The 21,730-nt window shown below is 65.6% G+C and overlaps 1 protein-coding gene across 4 annotated transcripts; it reads right to left on the reverse strand.

Annotated features, from left to right (window-relative positions):
* Positions 1–1,072: 1,072 nt before the first annotated feature.
* TRAF2 (TNF receptor associated factor 2) lies at positions 1,073–21,543 on the reverse strand. Of its 4 annotated transcripts, none has more exons than XM_053667623.1 (11): positions 19,566–19,754; positions 15,317–15,532; positions 14,976–15,119; positions 14,734–14,832; positions 10,759–10,920; positions 9,831–9,905; positions 8,403–8,480; positions 6,510–6,824; positions 6,066–6,243; positions 5,539–5,687; positions 1,073–5,045 (listed from the first exon to the last, which is right to left on the reverse strand). In XM_053667623.1, exons 1-11 carry the CDS (start codon positions 19,626–19,628, stop codon positions 4,827–4,829), a joined length of 1,698 nt encoding a protein of 565 aa, XP_053523598.1. In that variant the 5' UTR covers positions 19,629–19,754; the 3' UTR covers positions 1,073–4,826. The 4 variants fall into 4 exon arrangements, with proteins under 4 accessions (XP_053523598.1, XP_036983581.2, XP_053523599.1 ...); XM_037127686.2 differs by lacking the exon at positions 19,566–19,754 and adding an exon at positions 21,439–21,543 and having other exon boundaries at positions 1,075–5,045; positions 15,041–15,119; XM_053667624.1 differs by having other exon boundaries at positions 1,075–5,045; positions 15,041–15,119; positions 19,566–19,584.
* Positions 21,544–21,730: the final 187 nt, after the last annotated feature.

Genomic DNA, 21,730 nt, shown 5'->3' on the forward strand with positions numbered 1-21,730 from the left:
CAGCCTCCCAGAAACAGGAAGTGCACTCAGGAAGCTCACAGGCCATGTGTGGGACACAGAGCAGCCGAGCCCCTGAACCCCAGGAAAATACGACTGCACCCCGAGGCCTTTCACGGCAGCCGAAGTAGGAGGTGCATGGGCCTGGCCCTGGCAAGTGCACGGTGGACGCGTAGTTCCACCTCGGGGACCTGGCCCAGAGCCCGTCCGTGCATCAGCAGACTGGGAGACCCGGCACAGAGGCCCCACCCCCCGAAAGGGACTCCGTGGGGCCTGCCCGGTCCCAGGGGCAGTGCCGTGGGGCTGCTGTAGGTAGAGGCAGGCAACTCTCATAAGACGAGCACGCACTCCCCAGAACAAACAGCTGAAACGATTCTGAAAAATGAGAGCGAAGCTGGAGTGGCAGCACTGGAGCTGCTGCCGCTGTGACCCTGCCGGTGAAGACAGCGTCACACACCCACAGTGGACACTCGTTTCAGTGAGCGGGGCTGGGACAGCTGGCCACCCGTGTGCAACACAGAAATGGACCCAGACGTGCCCCACGCCTTGGACCAACGCGGACCCTGGGGGTGGCAAGTCTGTGTGACCTGGGGAAGTGCCAGGTCCCCAGTGGGGCCATGTGAGAGGCAACCCATACACTGATGTTTCTCTCCCTTTCTCTCACCCTTCCTTCTCTCTGAAAATAAACAAAATCTTAAAAACAAAACTCAGCAGTAGGCAAACAACCAACTCAATTTAAAAACGAGCAGAAGAGCCTTGGCTGGTGTAGCTCAGTGGATCGAACACTGGCCTGCAAACCAAAGGGTCACAGGTTCGATTCCCAGTCAGGGTACATGCCTGGGTTGCAGGCCAGGCGCCCAGTAGGCGGTGCTTGTGAGGCAGCCACACACTGATGGTTCTCTCCCTCTCTTCTCTTCCCCCAGGAAGACACACCTGTTGTGCACGCAGGCACATGGCGCTCCTGAGGACGGACTGTCACAGGTGCTGCCACCAGTACTGGTGGGAACACAGCAGGGTCTAGCTGATGGCCCCCCCAGGGGCTCCCACATGAGAGCCCTGTCCCGGGTTCTGAAGGCGGGGGGCCAAGGGCAGGTGCTGGCTGGCAGGGCGGGGACGCCCTGGCTCAGGTGGCAGATTCTCCAAGTCCTCACAGGCCCACCTGCCAACACCTCCGCCTGGGAGTGGGGTTCTGCAGGACTTTGTGTGTGCGCCTGCGTGCGTGTGCATGTGAGCATATGTGTTGGGACACGTTCGGGCCCAAGAAGCTGCTCTGAAACACGGTTTCGGTTTCTCTTGATTTAATTTTTTAAATATTTTCTTTTTTGAGTTTAGAGAGGGGGAGGCAGAGAAGACGAGAAACCCCAACCAGCTGCCCCCCTTAAGTGCCCCCGGGGTGGGGCCCGCAACCCCGACTCGCCCTGACTGGAGTGCGCTGCCCTGGCCGTGTGGCCACACGGCACTGCTCCCTGGGACAAGGCTGCACCCAGGGGCTCAGAGCAGCTGATTCAGACCCTGATGCCTGGTGTCCACAGGCCCACGGGGTGCCACTGAACAGAGCCAGGGACCTGTGACATGCCCAGCCCCCCAGCACTCCAAAGCGTCCTGTGGAGGGACAGAGGCCGGCCTCAGGTGTCACACTGCGTGATTCTGTCCTGGGGCGCAGGCCCAAAGCCGTGGGCTCCCCGACCTTCGGCAGGCTGTACCGTCTGCCTGTCAGGGTGCTGCGGGCACCAGGCTGCACCCAGAGAGACCTGACCCCACGCCACCACAGGACTAAACTGTAAACACTGCTCAGGAGCAAATGCGTTTCACCTGCACCAGCAGCAAATTTGCAGCTGTCGCCTCGCCTGTGATGGGCTGGGTGACAGGGGAGCTGTACCTTTGTCTCTGCGCAGTGAGGACAGGCAGACGCAGGCTGGTGTCCCCCACAAAGACAAGGCGTGCGTGGTGTGCTGTCACCTGCACAGTCGGCACGGGCAGGCTGTGGCCTCCCTGGGTGTTTAAAGGTGACTTTGTGTTGAAGAGCGGGAGCGGCCTTCCAGACGGTGGGGAACACGAGGGGCGTCCAGGGTGCGGCCACTCTGGACAGTAACTGGCAGCTCCTCCTGAGAGAGCATGGGCACAGGCGGGAGGGTCACGGCGGCCACACGGGGGACACCTCACAGTCCCTTCACGGAAGAACACACAGCAACCCGTGCACGTGACGCGGTGCCCTCTGCCCCGAGAGGAAGGACATGCTGCCGCCTGCCACGTGGCCTCCAAACCCTGTGCCAGGGAAGGCGGGCGCAGGCCACGCTGCACACTCCACTTTCACGAGGTCTGTCCGGGAAAAACCCACCCCTGCTCACACCAGAGCGGCTGGCATGACACCGATGTGACCGGCAGCCGAGGAGCGTGGACTGGAATGCACATGCATGAGCCACGACGACTCCACTGCTCTAGTCAGTGGGGGTGTCGGGCACCAGTGAGGGAGCATGTGCACTGTGTGGCCGTCATGTTCAAAATAAGCGAGTGAGGAGAGCATCGAATCTGCCTCAGATTTTGCATTGAGCTTGAACGTTGCTCTGCGGAAACTATTCAGGGGACTCAGAGGCCGCAGCTGTGGGCACCTGGTGATCGGCAGCTTCGTCACAACATGCCCGTTCACGCATCATGTCTCGTGCAGTTTTTGCAAAACATCAAATCACCCAGGTGACTCGGCGCCCCTACAGCCCCGATCTGGCGTCCTGCAACTTCTGCCTTTTCCCAAAACTAAGATCATGTTTGAGAAGAAGAGATCTCAGACCATCGATGAGATTCAGGAAAATACGAAGGGCAGCTGTCGGCGACTGGGGGGACTGAGATTCAGGAAAATACGAAGGGCAGCTGTCGGCGACTGGGGGGACTGTGTGAGGTCCCAAGGTGCCTGCTTGTAAGGGGACCGAGATGTCATCGTCCTGTGAGCAGTGTCTCTTGTGTCTTCGATAAACGTCTACCTCTCATACTCGTGGCGGGTGCCATCTAAACAGGCCTCACATAAATGTCCACAACAGCCAAACCCACGGACAAGCAGGTCAGTCACTGCCAGGGGCCGGAGTGTGTTCTAAAGTTGAGGGTCACAAGGCAGCTCTCGGGCAGGCCTGCCTGCAGGGCCTCCCCCTGGAGGACCCGGCTTCCCTGTGCAAGTCAGTCGGTGAGGGCAGGGGCTGCGCTCGGGGGTCCTAGCACAGACCACCTCTGCAGCTGGCCCTGCACTGCACCCTGCACTGTCAGGCAGGGAGCCCACGCAGGCCCTCGCCCCTTCCTCCTGCCGCTGCCCTGCCCTCTCTGACGGGTACTGGAGCCTTTCTACTCTCACTGAACTGTTACGAACCCCCACGCATATAAACACACACACACACACACCACACCACACCACACACCACACCACACACCCCCAGATGCAAATCGAATGCCTAACCCAGTGTCGAAAGCCACACTCCACAGCAGCAGAAGAAATCACGAGGGTGTTTTCAGCCCCGGGGATGGTAGGGCTTCTCGAATAACTGGCCCACAGCCCCGTCCACAGGAGGTGGACTGTCCCACACTTGTGTCCACATTCGTCCACGCTTTCCGATCGGCAAACGGACAGAGTGCGGGAGGTGTGGACGCTCGCTGCTGGCAGCGCAGCCCAAGCCCCACCGAGTCTCAGCCACGCCGGTCTCCTCTGTGGAGGGAGGCAGGGGAAGGAGATGCAGAGCAGGCCGACCGGTGAGGGGGAGCCGAGAGCTGCAGACATGCCTGCGAGCCGGGCACACGGCCTCAGCTGTGCGGCCACACGTGGCATCCAGGACACAGACACGTGTGCTTACTCCGTCATGCTCCGTGCTTTTCATCCATTTCACAAAGCAGACGAGACAGTGAGGGCAGCCCGGGCCATGGGGTCTTGCCGACGCCCCTGGGCAGCCAGAGCCGGCCTCAGACCCCGAGTCTTGGGAACAGGGCCAGCCACCTGCCTTCGCCCCACGGGCAGAGGCCCTAACCCAAGCCCACCGAGCTCTACCCATGGCTGGTGCAGCCCAGGGGCCTGGGCTGTGGAGGAGACAACTGGTCGGTACAGAGAAGTCCTGTTCTTCTCTGTGCAGGGGAGCAGGTTCGGGGACAATGCCGCCAAGAGATGCCCAAGCACCAGCGAAGCGGTGGGCTGCTCTCCCAGAGCCAGGGTCCCCGCACAGAGGGTGGCGCAGGCCCAGAACAGGAAGCCACGTTCTGTTCCCAGGCAGCCCTCTGGGAAGCCGAGGGAGGAGCCAGCCAGCAAAAACCGTTCCATGAGAAACACCCGCCTCGCGAGGCCCACAGCTGTGAGCTGGGGTGTCAGGAAACAGAGCTGCCCAAGAGCTGGAGACGCAGGTAGGGGCCGTGGGACACCACTTACCACAGAGCGTCAACGGTTTAATAAGGACCTCGCTGTGTGTGGCCTGTTGGCCCAGCCGCCCCGTCTCTCAGGGGCCCGACTGTGCACCCCACGCACGCCACAGGCACAGCTGATGGGCGCTCTAGGGACGCGGGCCACTGCCCTGCTCGCCGGCCAGGTCAGGCTACAGCAGTAGGCCCCCTTGGAGCCACGCCAGGCCCGAGGCTGTCCCGGCTCCCCCGGTGGAAGGGTGGGACCAGGCCCCAGGGGTCCTCCCTGTGCGGCCCACCTGCCCTCTGCTCGCCTCGCTCGGCCGTTCCCACGGCAGGGCGCTCCCGGGCCCGCAGGACGACCCAGCCACCACCTGGGCTGGGCACCCTCCCCGGAGGTGGCTCCTGCCCCCCACGGGGCTCCTCACTGAGCCACTGGCCAGGCTACCTGGCCCCAGCGGAGGCGGCTAGAGTCCCGTCAGGTCCACGATGGCCTTGATGAAGACGGCATCGTCGCGCACGTAGGAATTCCTGGCCTCCATCTTGGAGACAGGGCAGAAGAGGGGGCAGCCGCTTGCGATGTTCATGTCGCCGACGGGCCTCTGGAAGGAGGACGAGGTCACGTCGGGCTTGAAGGCGTCAATCACGTGCTCTCGGTTGTCCTGGTCAAGCAGCATCAGGGTCACCTGGGAGGACAGTGCCGGGGGGGGGGGCCCACATGAGCCTGCCTGTCCCCACTTCCCCTTGGTGACTGGGCTCGTTCTGTCAGCTCTGTCCAGGTCGCAGGCCCCGAGGCCCCGCCCTGTGCCACCAACCGAACCCACAGGGCGTCTCAGCGACGCCCACGGGCACGCCACACCCCTTTCAGGAAAAGTCCCTGCGCTCTGCTCCGACCTCATCCCAGAACCCCAGCTCCTCGACCCACTGCAGGCTCTGGGTTTCAAGGGGGAGGACGCAGCCCCAGCCCAAGCACGAGCTGTGCCCCTGCGTCTGACACAGGTCCTCCAAGGTCGCACTTCTCACTGCCGGGTCCAGTGGCCGTGAGGCCCATGGCCCCCAGAGCACTCGATGGCCGTGCCCAGTGCAGGCCGCAGGGCCAGAACCGGAGCACCGGTCCCAACACCCTGGCTGGCGCTCGGCCCCCCCAGCCCCTCCGGCCCCCTGGGACGGTTCGAGCACCTTCTGGTTGAAAGGCCAGCGCAGGAGAGCGTCGTTGGGGCCCTTCATCACCACGAAGAAGAGCGACAGGTGTGTGCCCCGCCCTGTGCCGTCCCCATTCAGGTACAAACGCAGACACATCTTGTAGCCGTACCTGCTGGTGTAGAAGGCTGGGGTGGGGGGTGGGGAAGTGAGGCGGGGTGGGAGCAGCCGGGCTCCGCACTGCCACCCCCAGCAACAGGCGAGAACAGCCACCTCCCCTCCCTCCGCCCACCACCCACCAGGAGACCCAGGAGCTGGAGGTGGAAAGGGGCGTGAGCACGGCCAGTAGCCCAGGCTGGAGCAGAGGCACCTGTGGGACAGGCCGCCTCGGGGGTGCCTGCCTGATGCAGCTGCCCCTCTGGTGGCCCTGCTGAGATGGGGAGCCCCTCTGTGCAGGGAGCAGGGCACCGGCTCCCTGGGGGCTCCCCCGTCCAGCCCACCCGCTCGCAGGGAGGCACGTGGATGCCCAACACGCAGCAGCTTGGGCACAAGTTGCAGAACAGCACCTGGGGAGAAGATGGCAGGCACTCGGCCGGCCACGGCCTCCTGGCGCTTCCTGGCGAAGTCTGAGATTTTCCAGATAAACACCCCATCGAAGGTGGACGCCTCCATCTCACGGACCTTCTGCTCCAGGTCCGCCATCGCCAGGTCCTTCAGGCCAATGCTCCTTTCTAGCTGCTGGACCTGGGGGCCCGGGGAGCCCTGTGAGGATGCAGGGGCCAGGGCCCTCGCCCCGTTCTGCTCCACAAAGACCACCTCCCACTGCACAGGTGCCCATCTCCCTCCCAGTCTCCCGTGCTCCTGAGCCCCCCTGGGTCAGCCTCTCTCAGGTGTCCACCTCCCCCAACCCCTTGGCCTGAGGGTTCAAAGGCTCTGTGCTAGAGGTCAGGACTGTCCCTGCAGTCCTGCCGCACAGCCCTGGCCCCACAGCACTGCAGCCAGGCACCAACCTTGTTACTCAGGGCTTCGATCCGGCCCTGGTCCAGCCGGTGCTGCCGGCCGCAGGCCTCGACCGTCATGGCCGCCCTCTCCACCTCCCGGTTCAAGACGCAGACGATGTTCTCGAAGGTGGCCGTCTTCCTCTCTAGGGCCTCGCACCTGTGCAGGAGCTCCGAGGCCGCAGGAAGCCCCGGGCCCAGCACACCAGCCTCCTGGCCGCCCCCCTGGCCCTGGGACGGGGGCCTGGCCTCCACGACGCGCAGCAGCATGGCCAGGTGCTCACGGAGCCACTGGCCCTCATGCTCCTGCTGCTCCTCGCCCTCCACCTGCGGTCGACAGGAGGCTCGCGCTCACACCTGTGCGCGGCCCCGGCCGCAGCCCCCAGGCGCACGTGCCCAGCGGGAGGCGACGATGCACGCCAGGGGCTTTGCCGCCTCGTCTGCCTGCCCGCGTTTCCTCTGTTACTGCCAGGAGTCAGTCTCCCTTCAGAACCACATGCCCTCCTGCCGACTCAAACTCAGAGTAACAGGGAAAGCGCACCCGGACGGGCCCCGGGGCTGGAGGGGCCGTCTCCACTGCATAGACCTGACCCGCGGCCACACCCCCTCCAGCCCTGCACAGCGGACTCAGACACTGACTCTCGGAGAATCAGAAGTGGGGACAACGAACGTGCATGTGAGCTGCCCCCACCCCAGGGAGCGGACCCCACGGTGCCTAGACAGGGGACCCCAGGTGTCCCAGGGGTCTCCTGGGATGAGCTGCAGGGACCGCCGTGCACACACTCCAGAGAAAGCCAGCGGTGCTGCATGTGGGGCCCCAGGGCCGGGTCGGACGGACAAGGTCTCCACAGCCTGCAGCGCGGCTGGCACCAGACCTGCGGCGTGTCCACTCTCACCTCTGGGAGGCCAAGGTCTCTGTGCCAGGGAAGCCGGCTCAGAGCAGGAGCAACCTGCACCGAGCCTCCCAGGTGACGGGAGCAGACAGACTGAGGGGCAGAGGCAGCACTGTTCCCACACACTGTCCTTAGGGACACAAGAGCCAGCCCTGGCTGGTGTGGCTCAGAGGACTGAGCACCGGCCTGGGAACCAAAGGGTGGCCAGTTCGGTTCCCAGTCAGGGCACAGGCCTGGGTTGCAGGCCAGGTCCCCAGTAGGGGGCATATGAGAAGCAACCACACACTGATGTTTCTTTCTCCCTTCCCTTCCCTCTAAAAATGGATAAATAAAATATTTTTAAGTAAACAACAAAAAAGGAAGAAATAAGGACCGGACACCCGAGACCAGGGCAGGTGAGAGCCCCACAGGACTGCAGCCACCAGAGATGCTGCCTGGGCCCCACCCTCAGCAGCAGGGACCAGGCGCTGGGCAGGGGCACATGGACAGAGAGCTGCCCAGGAGGGCGGAGCTGCCCAGAAACCAGGTGTGCAGAGCAGGGAGGGTCAGATCCTGGGGTGGGAGGGGCCAGGGTGCTGGAAGACGGCCAGGCCAGTGACTACAGCAGGGAGACAAGGTCCCATCAGCCACGGCCAAGGTCACACGGGAAGGGCCATGCGGGCCACAGAGGTGAGCTGGGCAGGCGAGATCCAGCCAAAGCGGCGGGTGAACCAAGGTCTCATTTCAGACGAGGTGCAGGACTGGCGTGTGGCTGGGATCTGAGATGCCCACTGGGTGGCAGGGAGGTGCGAGGCACTGGGCACTTCCAGCAGGTGGGGGTGGTCAGGGCCGGGTCATGAGGACGAGGGGATCAGTGGGAGGAGAACGGGCGAGCAGCCGAGGGCCCTGCTGTGGAGCACAGGCAGCGGGCAGGTGGGAGTGAACAGGAGGCTAGCGGCTACCGCTAAAAACCGGACTCAGGAGGGGGCGCATGGCGCGGGAGACCGGGACCCCCAAGAGCACTCAGACTTACCACTGCGGGGCAGCCGACATCACGGAACCGGCAGGGCGCCAGGCACTCACGGCCGCACGCCCTGGCGTGGTCCTGAAACTAGGAGGGCGAGGCGTCACCAGAGCCGCACCTCCCGGCAGGTCGGAGTCACGCACCCAGACGCACACCTGTGTGGGCGCAGCCGCACACACTTGCATGCTCACGGTGGCCACACCCCGGTGGGGGCAGCATGGGGGCCAGCACCTCAGGAGACACACAGAGACCCCTCTCCTCTGCACCATCTGGGACGAAGCGGGTCGGAGCGCCCGGACGCTGGGGCTGGGAGCCTGTTTCCCACGGAGCCGGGGACGAGGAGGGGCAGGGCGGGCCGGGGGGCAGACACCCACTCTGACCCACTGTGGCACTGACGCAGAACAGTGCTGAGACCCCCAGAGCAGAAAAGGGAGGCCAGGACACACTGATGCTCCCATAAGTGGAGTGGCCACAGGACACCTAGCAGTGGTCCCCACCAGCCCCAGAAACAGGGACACGGCCCGAGCCCGAGTCAGAACCAGCCGGAGCAGCAGAGCCCTGGGACTGCACCTGCCCGGCAAACCACCAGCAGGCGGAGCGGCAGGGCAGAGGGCTCCGCCTCCAGACAGAGCCCCTCAGAGAACAATGGGGCAGGGGGGCCGGGCCTCGCTTGGGTGTGAGGGGCGCTGGGGGCCTCGTGACAAAGATGCGCTCAGTGTGCTCGTGTCTGAGATACGCCGCCTGAAGCCACCCCGGAAGCCATCTTCCCGCCACACAGGCACCCTGGAGCAGGCAGAGCCGCTTCACCGACCAGCGTGGGCTCCCACGGCCCTGCACCCCTGACCCTCAGCGAACCCCGCTCTAGCTCTCACTTGGAGCCCCACTGCCACTTTGCACACTGCAGCCTCTCTCTGAAAGAGTGACCCCAACGCTTAAGCGCAACAAGGGACCGAGGAGCTGACTGGCAGGTGATTGGGCAGTGCCCGCAGGCCAGACCACGCAGTGAGCCCTGCACCACCACCCTGCCCTCCCAGTGTGAGGGGTGAAGGGTTTCTGCGGCAGGAAGGGCTGTGAACAGGGAGGCGGAAACCTCACCTGCGGCAGCAGTGCGGACCCAGGCGGGGTTCCTCTCCCACAGCCAGGACGCCTGCCGCCCGTCCCGAACCCGCGCTGCGGGAGGGAGTGGTGGGGGCGGGGCGGTGGCCACCGCACCCCGGGGCCCCAGGAACAGTCGGGGCTGCACTGCGCTCAGCTGTGCAGCTGGAAACCAGGCCGCGGTTTCCATCACCAAAGATGTAACAGAAAAGTGGCCCACAGGCGACCCCACCCAGGCTGCCGCTTCTCCCTTGGTGCCAGGACCTGACCCCACAGCACGGGCCCCTCACAGCCCAGGCTCATGCCACCCACCGGCCTCAGAGGTGCCAGGACATGACTCACTTTCTCGCGTGGGATCTTCTTCTTGCCACAGCCGTCACACGTCAGGGGGAACTTGGGGCAGATCTCGTGGTGTGCCTTCAAGGGAAGCGGTCAGGAGTGTCGAGGAGGACGTGGGGGGACAGGGGGCACGTGGACGCAGAGACCAGGCCTGGCCCTGATCACAGGGCGGGTCCTCGGCTCCACAGGGCCCGCCGTCCCCCAGGACTCTCGCCTCAAAGACCAGACACTGGTGGGTCCCACAGGCCCCGTGGGAGCCTCGGAGCCGTCAGCACCGCCCCTCACCTGGCAGCCGCCAGGGCAGCACAGTGAGGAGCAAGACCGTCTGCAGCCCTGACCGAGACAGGACTGCGTGTCAGGGCAGAGTGGGCACGGCCGCGCTGGCCGATGGGGGGACCGGCGGGACTTGCTGGCGATGGACCGACCAGCTGGGACACCTGAGACCCTGCCGAGGCGGCAAGCGCCTGGCGTTCCCCCGACAGGCGGGCCCAGACCAGCCTCTAGAGGTAAGATGTTAGAGGAAGGGGGACAGAGGGACACACGAAGGACACCCTGGGGGAGCGCTCAGCCAGCACAGACTGGCCGGCCTCTTCTACGAGCAAACGAACTCGAGGGACAAGCTCCCACAGGGAGCTGCTGAGGGCGAGGAGGCCGTGCAACCAGATCAGAAGCGCGGTCCATGGCCACCAGGCAAAGCGACAAGGGTCACTGTCCTGTCCGGGCGTGGTGACGGTGCCCAGAGGCAGTTCTGGACGGGACGGCGTGACCCCTGGGACCCGTCCGGTCATCCTGGCACAGCGACGTCAACACGCTGCCCTCCTACGCGACTGGGCTTTCCCGAAGTGAAGCGGCCCCTCCAGACGAGGGGGCAGGCCCTCAGCCCCAACCTCCTGCCGCACGCCCCCCTGCAGACACCCTGGCCCACCCTCACCTTCACGTCGGCCCCACAGCAGGGGGCCCTGCAGTGCCGGCAGCCGTGGCTCCTCTCCGGGCACTCCTGCTCAGCGTGCCGCTCCTTGTCCCCCAGGCGCACCGGGCCTCGGCACGCCGGGCACTCGGTCAGCAGGAAGGGGCAGTGTCCTTCGTGGCAGCTCTGGTAACACAGGGAGCACGGTGTCTACGGAGCCCCTGGGACACGCAGTGGCTGTGAGGAGGGGCCGAGGGTCCAGGGCCAGCCCTGTCCCACTGCACATGGGCCTGACCAGCCCCACCCTCTCACAGCCAGGGGTTGACAGCCAGGGGTGACAGCCTGCAGGGATCAGCAGAGCAGGGGCCTGCGAGCAACCGAGAAGCCAAGGCAGTGCGGAAGAAGGATGCAGTGCAGGGGCTGGCTCGGGCCTCGGGGGCCAGGAATCCAAAGGGGACCCAGTCCGGCCTGGCCTCAGGTCACTGCTTCACTGCCAATGAGCTGTCAGGGAGATCCTGGGGGCTCTGAGGGACCTGGGACGGCCACCTGGACCAGGTGAAGGTGAGGAAGGGCAGGACCAGGACATGTGCCAAGAGCCCAAAGCCTTGGAGGAGACAGGAAGAGCAGGCCAGTCGGGCCCCTGACCAGCCCCGAGGGGCTGAGCAGCCAGACAGAGACTGCGGGCGACTCCGGGAAGGACCTGCTGTGACGGAGACAGAGAGAGCTGCGGACTTACGGCTGAGTTTCTTTCATTGAGATAAAACACGCAACATAACAGCAACAGTCCCTACCCCACCATCAGGGCACGGCTCAGAGGCCTTAGGGACAGTCACCCTGCTGTGCAGCCGCCACCGTCTTCTCCAGGACGGCCGGTCTTCCCACAGACACTCGGTCCCCGTGAGACCCCACTCCCACTCCCACCCCTCCCCCAGCCCCACGGTGGACTCCCTGTCTCTGGGTCTGCCTCCTGCAGGGACTGCATGTCCGCAGGACCTCACAAGACTGTCCCCCTGTGACTGGCTTCTTCACTGAGAGGATACACCACTGCGTGCCACGGGGAGTGACGTGGAGAAAGAAACCTGCTGGGGGAGGAGGGGCAGATCAGGGGTCCCTGGGGAGCAGGGTCACTGTGACCTTGAGAGGCACGCGGAGAGCCCAACGTGCTGCGCCCCAGCCCTGAGGGTGTGCACAGACACTCGAGCCGTGTGTGCACCAGGGAGGTGCTCAGTGCTTGTCATTCAGGAGCAAGAAATGGCAGGTGAACCCCAGGCCTGTAGCGGGTCCAGGGCTCTAGACGTGCAGTCAGCGGTGCCCACGTCTCCTCTTAGAAGCCCCCCACGTGCCTCCTGGAGCAAGCACCCTGACCCCGGGGCTCCCCTCCAGGCAAGCCTCCCTGGCAGCCCCTCAGCAGCCCCCCCGACGGACCAGTGGACACAGGCAGCCGGGAGGGGACTGGGCTAAACGGCCTGACAGGCTAGCAGCTCGAGGGGAGGCCTGAGCCCTGTGCCCCTCCTCCCCAGCAAGCACCCTCCTCCGGGCTTCGCCCCCTGGGACCCCCCACACCCAGAGGGCACTGCGGTCCCTGTGCCCGGGTCCTGCCTGCCCAGGGAGCCCTGAGGGCGGGGCCAGGCCGGGCCACACGGAGTACCAGGCAGTCCGTCCAGCTGAGCCTACGGGCCTCAGCGGAGACCAGGGCACCGCACCCGGTCCGGGTGTGAGGCCCCTGGAGGGTGCGCTCTGAGCAGGACACACTGTGTGGAGCGCACTCGGACTCGGACGCCCCCGAGAGTGCTGGCGCCGCCGCGCAGGGGCGCAAGGGCACAGGGCCAGGCGGGTCGCACCTGCCCACCTGCCCCCAGGTCCGTGCCTGGAGCAGCGACACTGCACCGCCTCTGCCCAGAACAGGCCCCATCAGCTCCCCACCCCCGGGCGGGCCTGCGGAGAATTCCGACGAGGTGGGGAAGCACAGAGCAGAGGGGAGCACCTGGCAAGGTCAGCGCTGCGAGGCGCCCAGCAGGCCGTCCAGAAACCCCTCCCTGAGCTCCGGGGAGACACGCCACAGCACCGCAGAGGCGGAACACTCTGAGGCACGGCAGGGTTTCCCCCGGCTTTCCACGCTGTCACCCGCCTGCACTGCAGCGTGAGCACCCACAATGCCACCCCGGTGCTGAGCAGCCCCGAGCTGGGCCCCGCCGGCTCAGACGTGATGGCGAGCTCCAGCTTGGTGGGGCGGGGGGCACCTGTGCCCCGGGCCTGTGGCGCTGACAGGCGGGGGAGGTTCGATCGGCACGTCCAAGGCCAGGGCCAGCGTGTCCTAGAGCAGCGCCTCCCTCCCACATGACTGCACCAGCTCTCGGGGACTTTCCAGGGCCCAGGGCAGCCAGGGACTTCCCAGCCTGCGTGCCTGCGGCCACAGCAGGAGCCGAGGGCTGGCTGCCGTCCCTGGCCTCAGCTGGAGGTGGCAGAAACCGCAGAAGAATCAGAGATAGGGGTCAGTCCGCCTGTCCCTGGGGGCTTCTCAGCCCCCTTAGAAGGCGTACCGTGCCTCACATGGCCCGCCCCACCCAGGGGAGACCCGACCCCAAGGCCCCTCTGAACGGCAGTGACAGCTGCAGGTCTGGACGCAGCAGCATCTCCTGTCTCTGCGGGCGCAGCAAGGTGGCCTCCGGGCAGCGGAGCCTCCACCCACAGGGCAGAGGCCGCTGCTCCCAGGAGGGGCGCGGCGGGAGTGGGGAGCCCAGAGCGGCTCCTTGTCCACCCCCCCGAGGCTCCTCCCAGAGAGGCCTGCTGCTTCCCCGGCAGAACACAGAACGCAGGTGAGCGCCCAAAGACCACGCGGGCCAGAGGCCCAGAGGGCAAGAGCAGCGTGTGCGGCTGGAACAGGCAGGGAGAAGCCCTCCAGGGCTCCAGGACCCCCACGCAGACCCAACACCCGTCCCCACCGTCCCCAATCGTGCCGGCTCAGTCCCAGGCCTGCTCGCAGCTGGGTCACCCTGGTAGGAGCCTAACCCTGGGAGAACCTGGCTTCACCACCCAGTTCCCTGGCCTTGCCCCTCGCAGACCCCAGCCTGTCACTCTGCACCACGGCCAACCCCTCCCCCCGCCCTGGCCACCACCACTGTGCTCCCAGTCTCCGAGTCGGGCTCTTCCAGGGACCACAGGACCCCCCCTGCTGGGCGTGGCTCATCTCGCCAAGCACAGTGGCCTCCAGGACGTCCCCACTCCAGCTGGGCCCCTTCCTTTTCCTGGCCTCGTGAAGGTCCCTGGTCGGAACTCGCCATGTCTCGCTGTCCCTCCGTCAGTGGGAGTGTGTGTGGCCCCTGCAAACCTCGTGTGCAAGTGACCGCCTGAGACGTCGTGGCAAGGAGCACTCATTAAGAAGGTGACAGGTGACTGGACATGCTCTGGCACCTCTGGGCCTCCAAGCTGCACCGCTAGTGGCCAGATGCCCATCACACAGAAGCCCAAAGTGCCAACGCAGGGACACAAGCCACCTCCCCTGGCAGAGAAACAGGCTACAGAGAAGCCTCGCGCATGAGCCCCTGCCTGCCCCAGGCCAGGTGCCTCTGTGTGACCCTAGGAAGCCTGTGCAGGTGACTTCTACGACAGCCAACGTCAGCACAACTTCAAACAGAAAAGCCGAAAAGCCTCACCTGCAGACCTGACAGAGAAGTCCCCCCTCCCCACGCCCCCATCCCGAGCCAGAAGGCTGGTTTCCTGCACGGACGGGACCCACTGCAGTGGCTCATGGGCAGGAAACGCCCTGCCCACACCACCCCCACGGCAGCGGTTGCACCCGGGCCCACAGGCCAGGAGACCGAGGCCAGGCCGTGCGGGGCTCTGTGGCGCGGGTCTGCGCTCTGCCCGGTTGGGTCTCAGCAGGCATGTCACCAGTGCCAGCGGACGCCCCCCACAGTCATCAGGGGGGCAAACCCGGGAGGCGCTGTGCTGGGGAAGAGCCTCCCTCCCAGTGGCCGCGCTCGCACAGAAAGGTGCTACCTCGTACTCCTTGAGGGTCCCCTTCCAGGTGCAGCCCTCGCTGGGGCAGACGGCTGGCAGGCTCTCCACCTCCCTGCGGGCGGCGTTGTCCGGGAAAGCCTGTGGAGAGGGCGCCGTGCCGTGAAGCCTCCTCCAGGCCCTGCCGCCGGCCCCGCACAGTGCATTCCTCTGCACTCAACCCATCCAAACCAGACACCGCGCGGCGCTGGGTCACCTCCAGCTGCTGCGGAAGTTTCACCCACCCTTGGTGTTAAAGGAAAGGCGACACGCTTTCTGGTCAGCGTTTCAGCCGCGAGACTCCACGTACCGAGCCGCTCTCTAAAATCGAGACGCCCTCTTCGTACACACCCTCGTGCACACAGGCAGCGCAGTCCCGGGGCCCGGAGCTGGGGGGAGAGGCTGTGTGAGAGCGGCTGCCAAGGACACTCGGCGAGTCCACCTCGAGCAAGGTGTTCCCGGTGGCGTGGCCCACCTTGCTGCACCACCAGCCTGCCTGCAGAGGGCCTCTGCCCCTCCCACGCACTGTGCCCACGCCCCTCCCTGGCCCTGCGGCCCTGCGGCCAAGCCCGCCACCACCCCGTACCTGAGGATGCTGCTCAGGCAGGAGGAGCAGTAGCGGTGGCCGCACTGCGCCTGGAAGGGCCTGCGCAGGACGTTCTTGCAGGCGGAGCACAGGTACTTGTCCTCCAGCTTGGTCCCCAGGATGGTCTTTTCGAAGCCAAACTGCAGTGCATCCAGGGTGCCGGGAGGGGTCACACTGGCTGCAGCCATGGGAGCCACGCCCTGGGACCACTGAGCCCTGAGGAGGAAAGAGTGCGTCAGGGCCGCCCGGTGAGGCACCCAACTCCACTGTGACCCTCGGGGAAAACGCCGCAGCCTAGTGGTCAGGGCTCTGGGTCGTCAGGCTGGCTGGTGGCCAAGAACCTGAGAAGCAGGACTTGAGTGATCTGGGAAGCCTGGGAAACAGCCCGGCCCTGCTTCGTCACCACGCAGAAAGCAGGGTCCAGCCACAGAGGCGACCAGCCCCCAGCACCCGGCGGGCACCCCCACGCCCACCTTGCAGCCCAGGCTGGCAGGCCGTCCTTGACGTCACCCAGCCTGCATCTGAGCACGGAAGATGTCACCCCCCTGCTGACACTGCCCCGTGGCCCCTGAGCGTGAAGTGCTGTCCCCTCCAGGACACTCAAGACCCAGGCAGACCACCAGCCTCTGCAGACACGGAAGGGTTCTCCTTCCTGTGCCCGGAAACACATTCCCGAGTCTGCCCGTGGTCCAGGCCTATGGCCTTCCAGCCAGGAGGCCGTGACACGAGGCCCCTCCCAGGAGGGGACGGGGGCTGCTCGGAGCAGCAGTGGCACTCGGAGGCCGGCCTGCTGTCCTAAGCTGGCCTGACTCCACGGGACACAGCGGAAGGCGGGGACGCTCCGAGTCTCCTCGGTGGGCCCTGGCCCTGGGGAGGCCTCACACCCGAGGGCCCTGCGTGGCTCACAACAGTCTCCCAGCCTGCAGAGACCCCTGGCCCCTGGCAGACGCTGCACCCAGGGCCACTCCACACAAGGGCACACCTGTCACTCGCTTATTCGCAGTGCACGTGCTCTCCAAACACGGGGCCACCGGGGACCCCGGTCAACCCTCCCGCCCGTCCCACACGCAGATGGCCCATCGGCTGCAGCCTGCGAGACACAGAGCGCCAGGCGGCCCTGGCCCCACGCGCATGGCCAGTCCTACTTCTTTCTGGTCATGCTACCAAATGGATTCCGCGAAACACCACGGCTCTCGCTACATTAGACACGAGGGCTCAGAATGTCCCTGAGAAGAGAAGGGGCCACGAGCTTTCAGTCCAAACTCCACTTTGTACCTCCTGTGACACACAGAACGGAATATGGAGCGAGAAGGACCCTGCGGTCACGGCGCATTCCCTGCGGGCGACGGGCTGGCACGGGTGGCAGGCTGCGTGCTGGGCGCTGGGGGAGGGAGACACCGCTCTTTTAGACTCTGGCTCCCGCTGAGAGCGGCCTGCAGCCTCTGTGAGACCGGGCCCTGCTCTCCGAGTCCACACTCCACCAGGACACCCGCGCTTGGCCAGGGCCCAGCTCTCAGCTAATTGGCCACACCTTCGGTGGCAGGTGGCACTGGTGTCACGGCTCCATCAACTGGCTCCTGTCAGACACACAGTCGGTGTCCCTTTCAACTGGCAGAAACAGGAAATAGCCCCAACACACGGCGGGACCTCGGCCGGTCCCAGTGCTCCTCCTGCTCGGTGGGCACAGCCGCCGACACACAGGAGAAGAGGGGGCTGGAGGAGGGGTCCCAGCTCCCCGGCACCAGGGCGCCAGCCGCAGGCAGGACGGGCAGGGGGTGCCCAGGTGCACCCTGGGGGTTAAGTCCTCAGCATCCCATTCGAATCTCACCTCAGTGCGTCTCAACTTTCCAGAACTGTCACAGAAACGGCACGAGGACAAAGCAGCCCTCGTGCACCTGCCCAAACCCTAGAACAAAACCCACGTGTCTCTGGCCCGTCTGAACCTCCCTCTGGCAGAAGCCACACCCGGCCGGGCTCCCCGACAGCCCCCGCACAGGCGTGCCCAGAAGGGGTCCTGCCTTTGGGGCAGCTGCCACGGGGCCAGGCGTCCTGAGCACTCTGACCCGGAACCAAAACGCCCTGCCAGTCCCTTCAGCTTCCACGTTACCTTCCAACGCCGACTTTCAGGTGAGTTGGTTAGAAATGAGACCTAGGAAGCCCGTCCATTCGCGGTGCCTTGCGTTCGGCCCCCCTTCCCCAAAACATACACCTGAGGCGAGTAGGGAGCTCGCCAGGATGGCCTGCCCCTTTGTTAAAAGGCATTTTTCCCGCCTACAAGGCTGTGTTTACAGAGGAACTTCGGTTCCACGCGTCAAGGTCAGGCAGTGCCGCCCGCGGTGAGGGGCACAGGGTGGTGGTGACTCTGCGGGTGGTGACTGTGCGGTGTGTCAGACGCCCGCCTGGCCTGGCAGAGCCTCCAAGCCCCTGGGACCGCCGAGAGCGCAGGGGACAACGCAGCAGCTTCTGTCATTCCCAAGCCCCCTTGGACACCAGTCACCCCTAATTCTGGGGTGGGGGGACCTGCAAACTGACTTAGCCACCAGCGGTGACCGAGCCCCTGTAAAAAAACCCCACAGGACTGGGTTCAGAGAGCATTCGGGGTGGAGAACGCACCCCGGGGCCAGGAGGGTGGCTCTCTGGACAGGACAGGGAGCTCCCTGCCCGGCCCCCACACCTCCCCTAGGTGGCTGTCCCTCGCTGTGTGACCACCATGCCCGCCTGACCACCCGAGACCAGCGGCGACCTGCAAGAGCGAGCCGTGCTGGAGCACTGGCCGGTGCTGCCCAGACCTCCGGACCTGCGTCCCACCAGGCGCACAGCACAGGCTTGGGGGGGGGGGGTCGCCGCAGAGCCACCCCACCCGGGCCTCACCCCAGCATGTCCCTAAGTGCCAGCGTGAACCTCACAGACTCGCCGTCCCCCCGACAGCGGCCTCTGCTCCTCAGTGCTGGGCTTCCGCGGCAGGGCTCCCTCAGCCCTGCCCGGGCCAGCTGTGCCCCGCGACAAGCCCACCTCGGGGACCTCCACACAGCCTCCGTGTGAGGCCCTCATCAGGAAACGCACGCTCAACCCCCAACTTCGCACGGAGGCCGTCTGTCCTCACGCCAGCATCACGCCGAGCAGGCGACAGGCGCACGCCCTACACCCAACGGCCGTCCACTCCAGAGCACACGTGGCCGGGAGCCTCCGAGCCCTGCAGCAGAGCCCGGTTCCCCGAGGCACCAACACACTTCCTCTCTCCTGTTAAATGCCGGGGCTGCCAACGGGGGAAGGCAGTTCATTACCGTGCAACAACTGTCCCATCTCACGTGACCCCAGGACCCCCTGCTCCTCTCATCTGTGTCCCTGTCCCGAGTGTGAGTGTGCAGGGCTGGCGCACACCCCCTCAGTTGCCGTGGCCAAATTCTCAGACCACACACCTCTCATCCGCTCCCCGCAGCGTGCCCACACACCCAGGGGCTCTCCCCTCCACCAGCTGCCGGACCCCGACCCCATCTGCGGCGACAGGCTGCAGCCTCTCCAGGCCCTCCTGGCCACCAGAGGGGCCTGGACACGCAGCTGGGCCTCTAGCTCCTCCCCAAGACGCCCCCAACTCCACCCTGCCAGCCAGAGGGTCTCTGCTCGTGGGGCGGCCTCCCCTAAGACCCTCACTGACTGTCCCTTCTAGGAGGCGCGCACCAGGAGGCAGGGCCAGGAGGGTGGGGAGAAGGGACCCAGGCCTGTGCAGCGGCACATGAGCGGCCCTGCTGCTCCCCAGGCCCCCAGCCCTGTGCACCCACTGACCTGGGCCAACTCGGGGCCCCCTGCTCCCGGGACCCGCGCCAGCCATTCCTGCTGGCTGAGTCACCCTTCTACTCCCCCTCCTAGCCCGACTGTGTGGTCCCCGGTCTAATCACTACCAGTCCTCGAGACCACCCAAGTAAATGCCACCTCCACCCCCGCCAGGCCCCGCAGGGGACTCGGTCTCCGCCGTGCTCCTGACCGAGGCTGGACACGTCTCAGCTCTCTGGGACAGCTTTTGCTGAGCCTGCCTCAGCGCACCCAGGCTCAGCCCCTGGGCAGTGCCGTGCCCTCCCTGTGGACACGGGGCCCAGCACACCAGGAGGACGGGGCACCCCAAGCAAGCACGGCTCCAGGGCAGACAGAAGCTGCGCCTGCTCTCAGAATAATCGTGGACCGGTGGGTACACTTTTCTGGATTTTCCTCCCTGGGCCTTCCTGCACTTCCCTGTTCATGTGTGGAGACCCACCTGTGGGCCACACCCAGTCAGTGCGCCACTGCTGGAGGGTGAGTGGGAGGCTGGCAGTCCCATCGTGGGGGTGAGGGGCGCAGACCTGACGCTCAGAACTCGTGGTGGAAAGGCCTTGTTCTTCCTTGAGAAAGTGCTTTTTCTAACAACAAGTGGTCACCATAAATCCTGTGCCATAGTCCCCAGCCACTGTCAAAACAACATATTCCTTCAGGTCCTCAGAAGAATGACATTCAGGTTTACTTCCCCAGTAAGTTTAGAAACTCCTAGAGAGAGAGGTCCGGCTGACAGCTCCTCCCCCACGTCGCTGCAGCAGACAGAGGCCCGTGGCCTTCCCTGTCCACCCACCACTGCCTCTAATGTCCCAGCTCCAGCCACGGATCACACATGGTGCTGGGGAGATGGGCGTCACTGCTCATGAAGTTGACAGGGCCCCATGGCACAAGACAGCCTCAGGTGGCAGAGGCTGGGCACAGGAAGGGCTGTCCCAGGAAAAAGGACCAGCATGCGCACAGCAGAGGCCCAGGAGAGCCTTTGGGAGCTGCAGCCTGGCGGGGAAAGGGGGGGGGCTCGGGCCTGTGAGGACACCGCCGGCTTCTGCTGCTGGGAGAAGGCTCTAGGGAAAGCAGCTGTTAGGATTTTGCTCCTTTGGAATTCAAATTCAAGCAACAGTACATTTTGTGGTACGTAAATTATACTGCAATAAAGCTATTTAAACAACACTCAAGCAACAATTCCAGGGTGGCTGAAACCTCCCCCTACCACTAAACACTGTGCTCTCCACTGTGACAAGCGGCACCTGGGCACCTTGCTGTGGGCTAGGAGTCAGGGCCCGCATGGCCGGGCCCTGCGAGCCTAGTGCCTGCTCTCCTGAGCAGCTGTCCTGGGGCCTCCACTGTCACCGTGGAGGACGGCCCCACTCTGTGACCCAAGAGCCTCCCCCGACTCCAGCTCCATCTCTCAGGCAGCTGCCTCTACGATGGATCCCGGCAGGAGGCCCGTGTTTTAGCCAATTCCATGTCCTCACCAGCCACCTCCACCCGCGTGGGCCGCGTCCCGCCCCCTGGCGCTCCGGAGCGAGAGGGGACCGGCGCGCCGTTCCAAGGAGCGCGCCAGGTTCAGAGGCCCGAAGAGACCTCCCGGCCTCCGCTCAGGCTTCCCCGGCCGGGGGCGGGCTGCGGGCTGACCCGAGCACTCCGACCGCCACCCTGACGCGAGCGGACCGAGGAACGCTTCCACGAACAGCAGAATGAATGGGAGGCTGGGACCCGCGGCGACGGCGCGGGTGCTTGGACAGGAACAGGAAGCCGAGTTTGGGGGCAGGTGGGTGGGCGGACAGCGGGGGCCGGGGGCTAGGCCGCGGGGGGCAGCAAAGGGAGAAGGGCGGGCCCGGGGGCCCGAGCGCGGCCCCGAGGTGCGGAGACTGGTCCACACCCCGACAGGTCGGGAGGCCCCTCTGTGGGCAGGAAGGAGGGACCAGGTAGGGTCAGGTGAGCCGGGCGCTGAGGCCGGGGAAGGAAGGGGTGAGACGCCCACAGGCCACAGCGGCGGCCCGGGGCAGCGACGCTGGGGAAGAGGCTGTGCGGTGAGCCCAGGCCGCAACCAGCGCCGTGACCCGGCGTTGTCGACCCCGCGCCGGGACCCCGCGGTATGAACCCACGGCAGGGCGCCCGCGGGCGTTCGCGAACTTTCCTGCGCCGGCCCCGCGCCGACTTTCAGTTTCCGGTTCCCGCGCCTAGAAAAATCCCCTCGGGCCCGCGCGGCGGCGGCGGCGGCCCAGCCTCCCTGCCCGGCCTCCCAGCGTCGCACGCCTCCGCCCAAACTGCGACCCCCGAACCCTGACCCCGACGACGACGCAGGCTGCCCGACTCACCAACGGTCGCCGCGCGCCCAGAATTGCGCTCTCGCCCCGCCGCTGCCGCCGCCGCCGCTGCAGCCGAGGACCCACCCGCGAGCCCTCCTGACGGACTGACGCAAGAGCCTACCAGAGTACCCAGGCAGCCGCAGAGGGCTGCGATTGGCCAGAGTCGTCCCCCGCCCCCTGCCTCTGATGTCTTTTGACGGACTGACAAAAAAGCCTACCAGAAGCACGCAAGGAGCCTCAGCGGGCGCCGATTGGTTGGAGATGTCGTGACCTCTACCTCATTCATTCACCTCTCGGGTTT

Source organism: Artibeus jamaicensis, unplaced genomic scaffold (genome assembly GCF_021234435.1).
Source record: "Artibeus jamaicensis isolate MK-2021 breed Jamaican fruit bat unplaced genomic scaffold, CSHL_Jam_final contig_471, whole genome shotgun sequence".
Taxonomy (NCBI): Eukaryota; Metazoa; Chordata; class Mammalia; order Chiroptera; family Phyllostomidae; genus Artibeus; species Artibeus jamaicensis.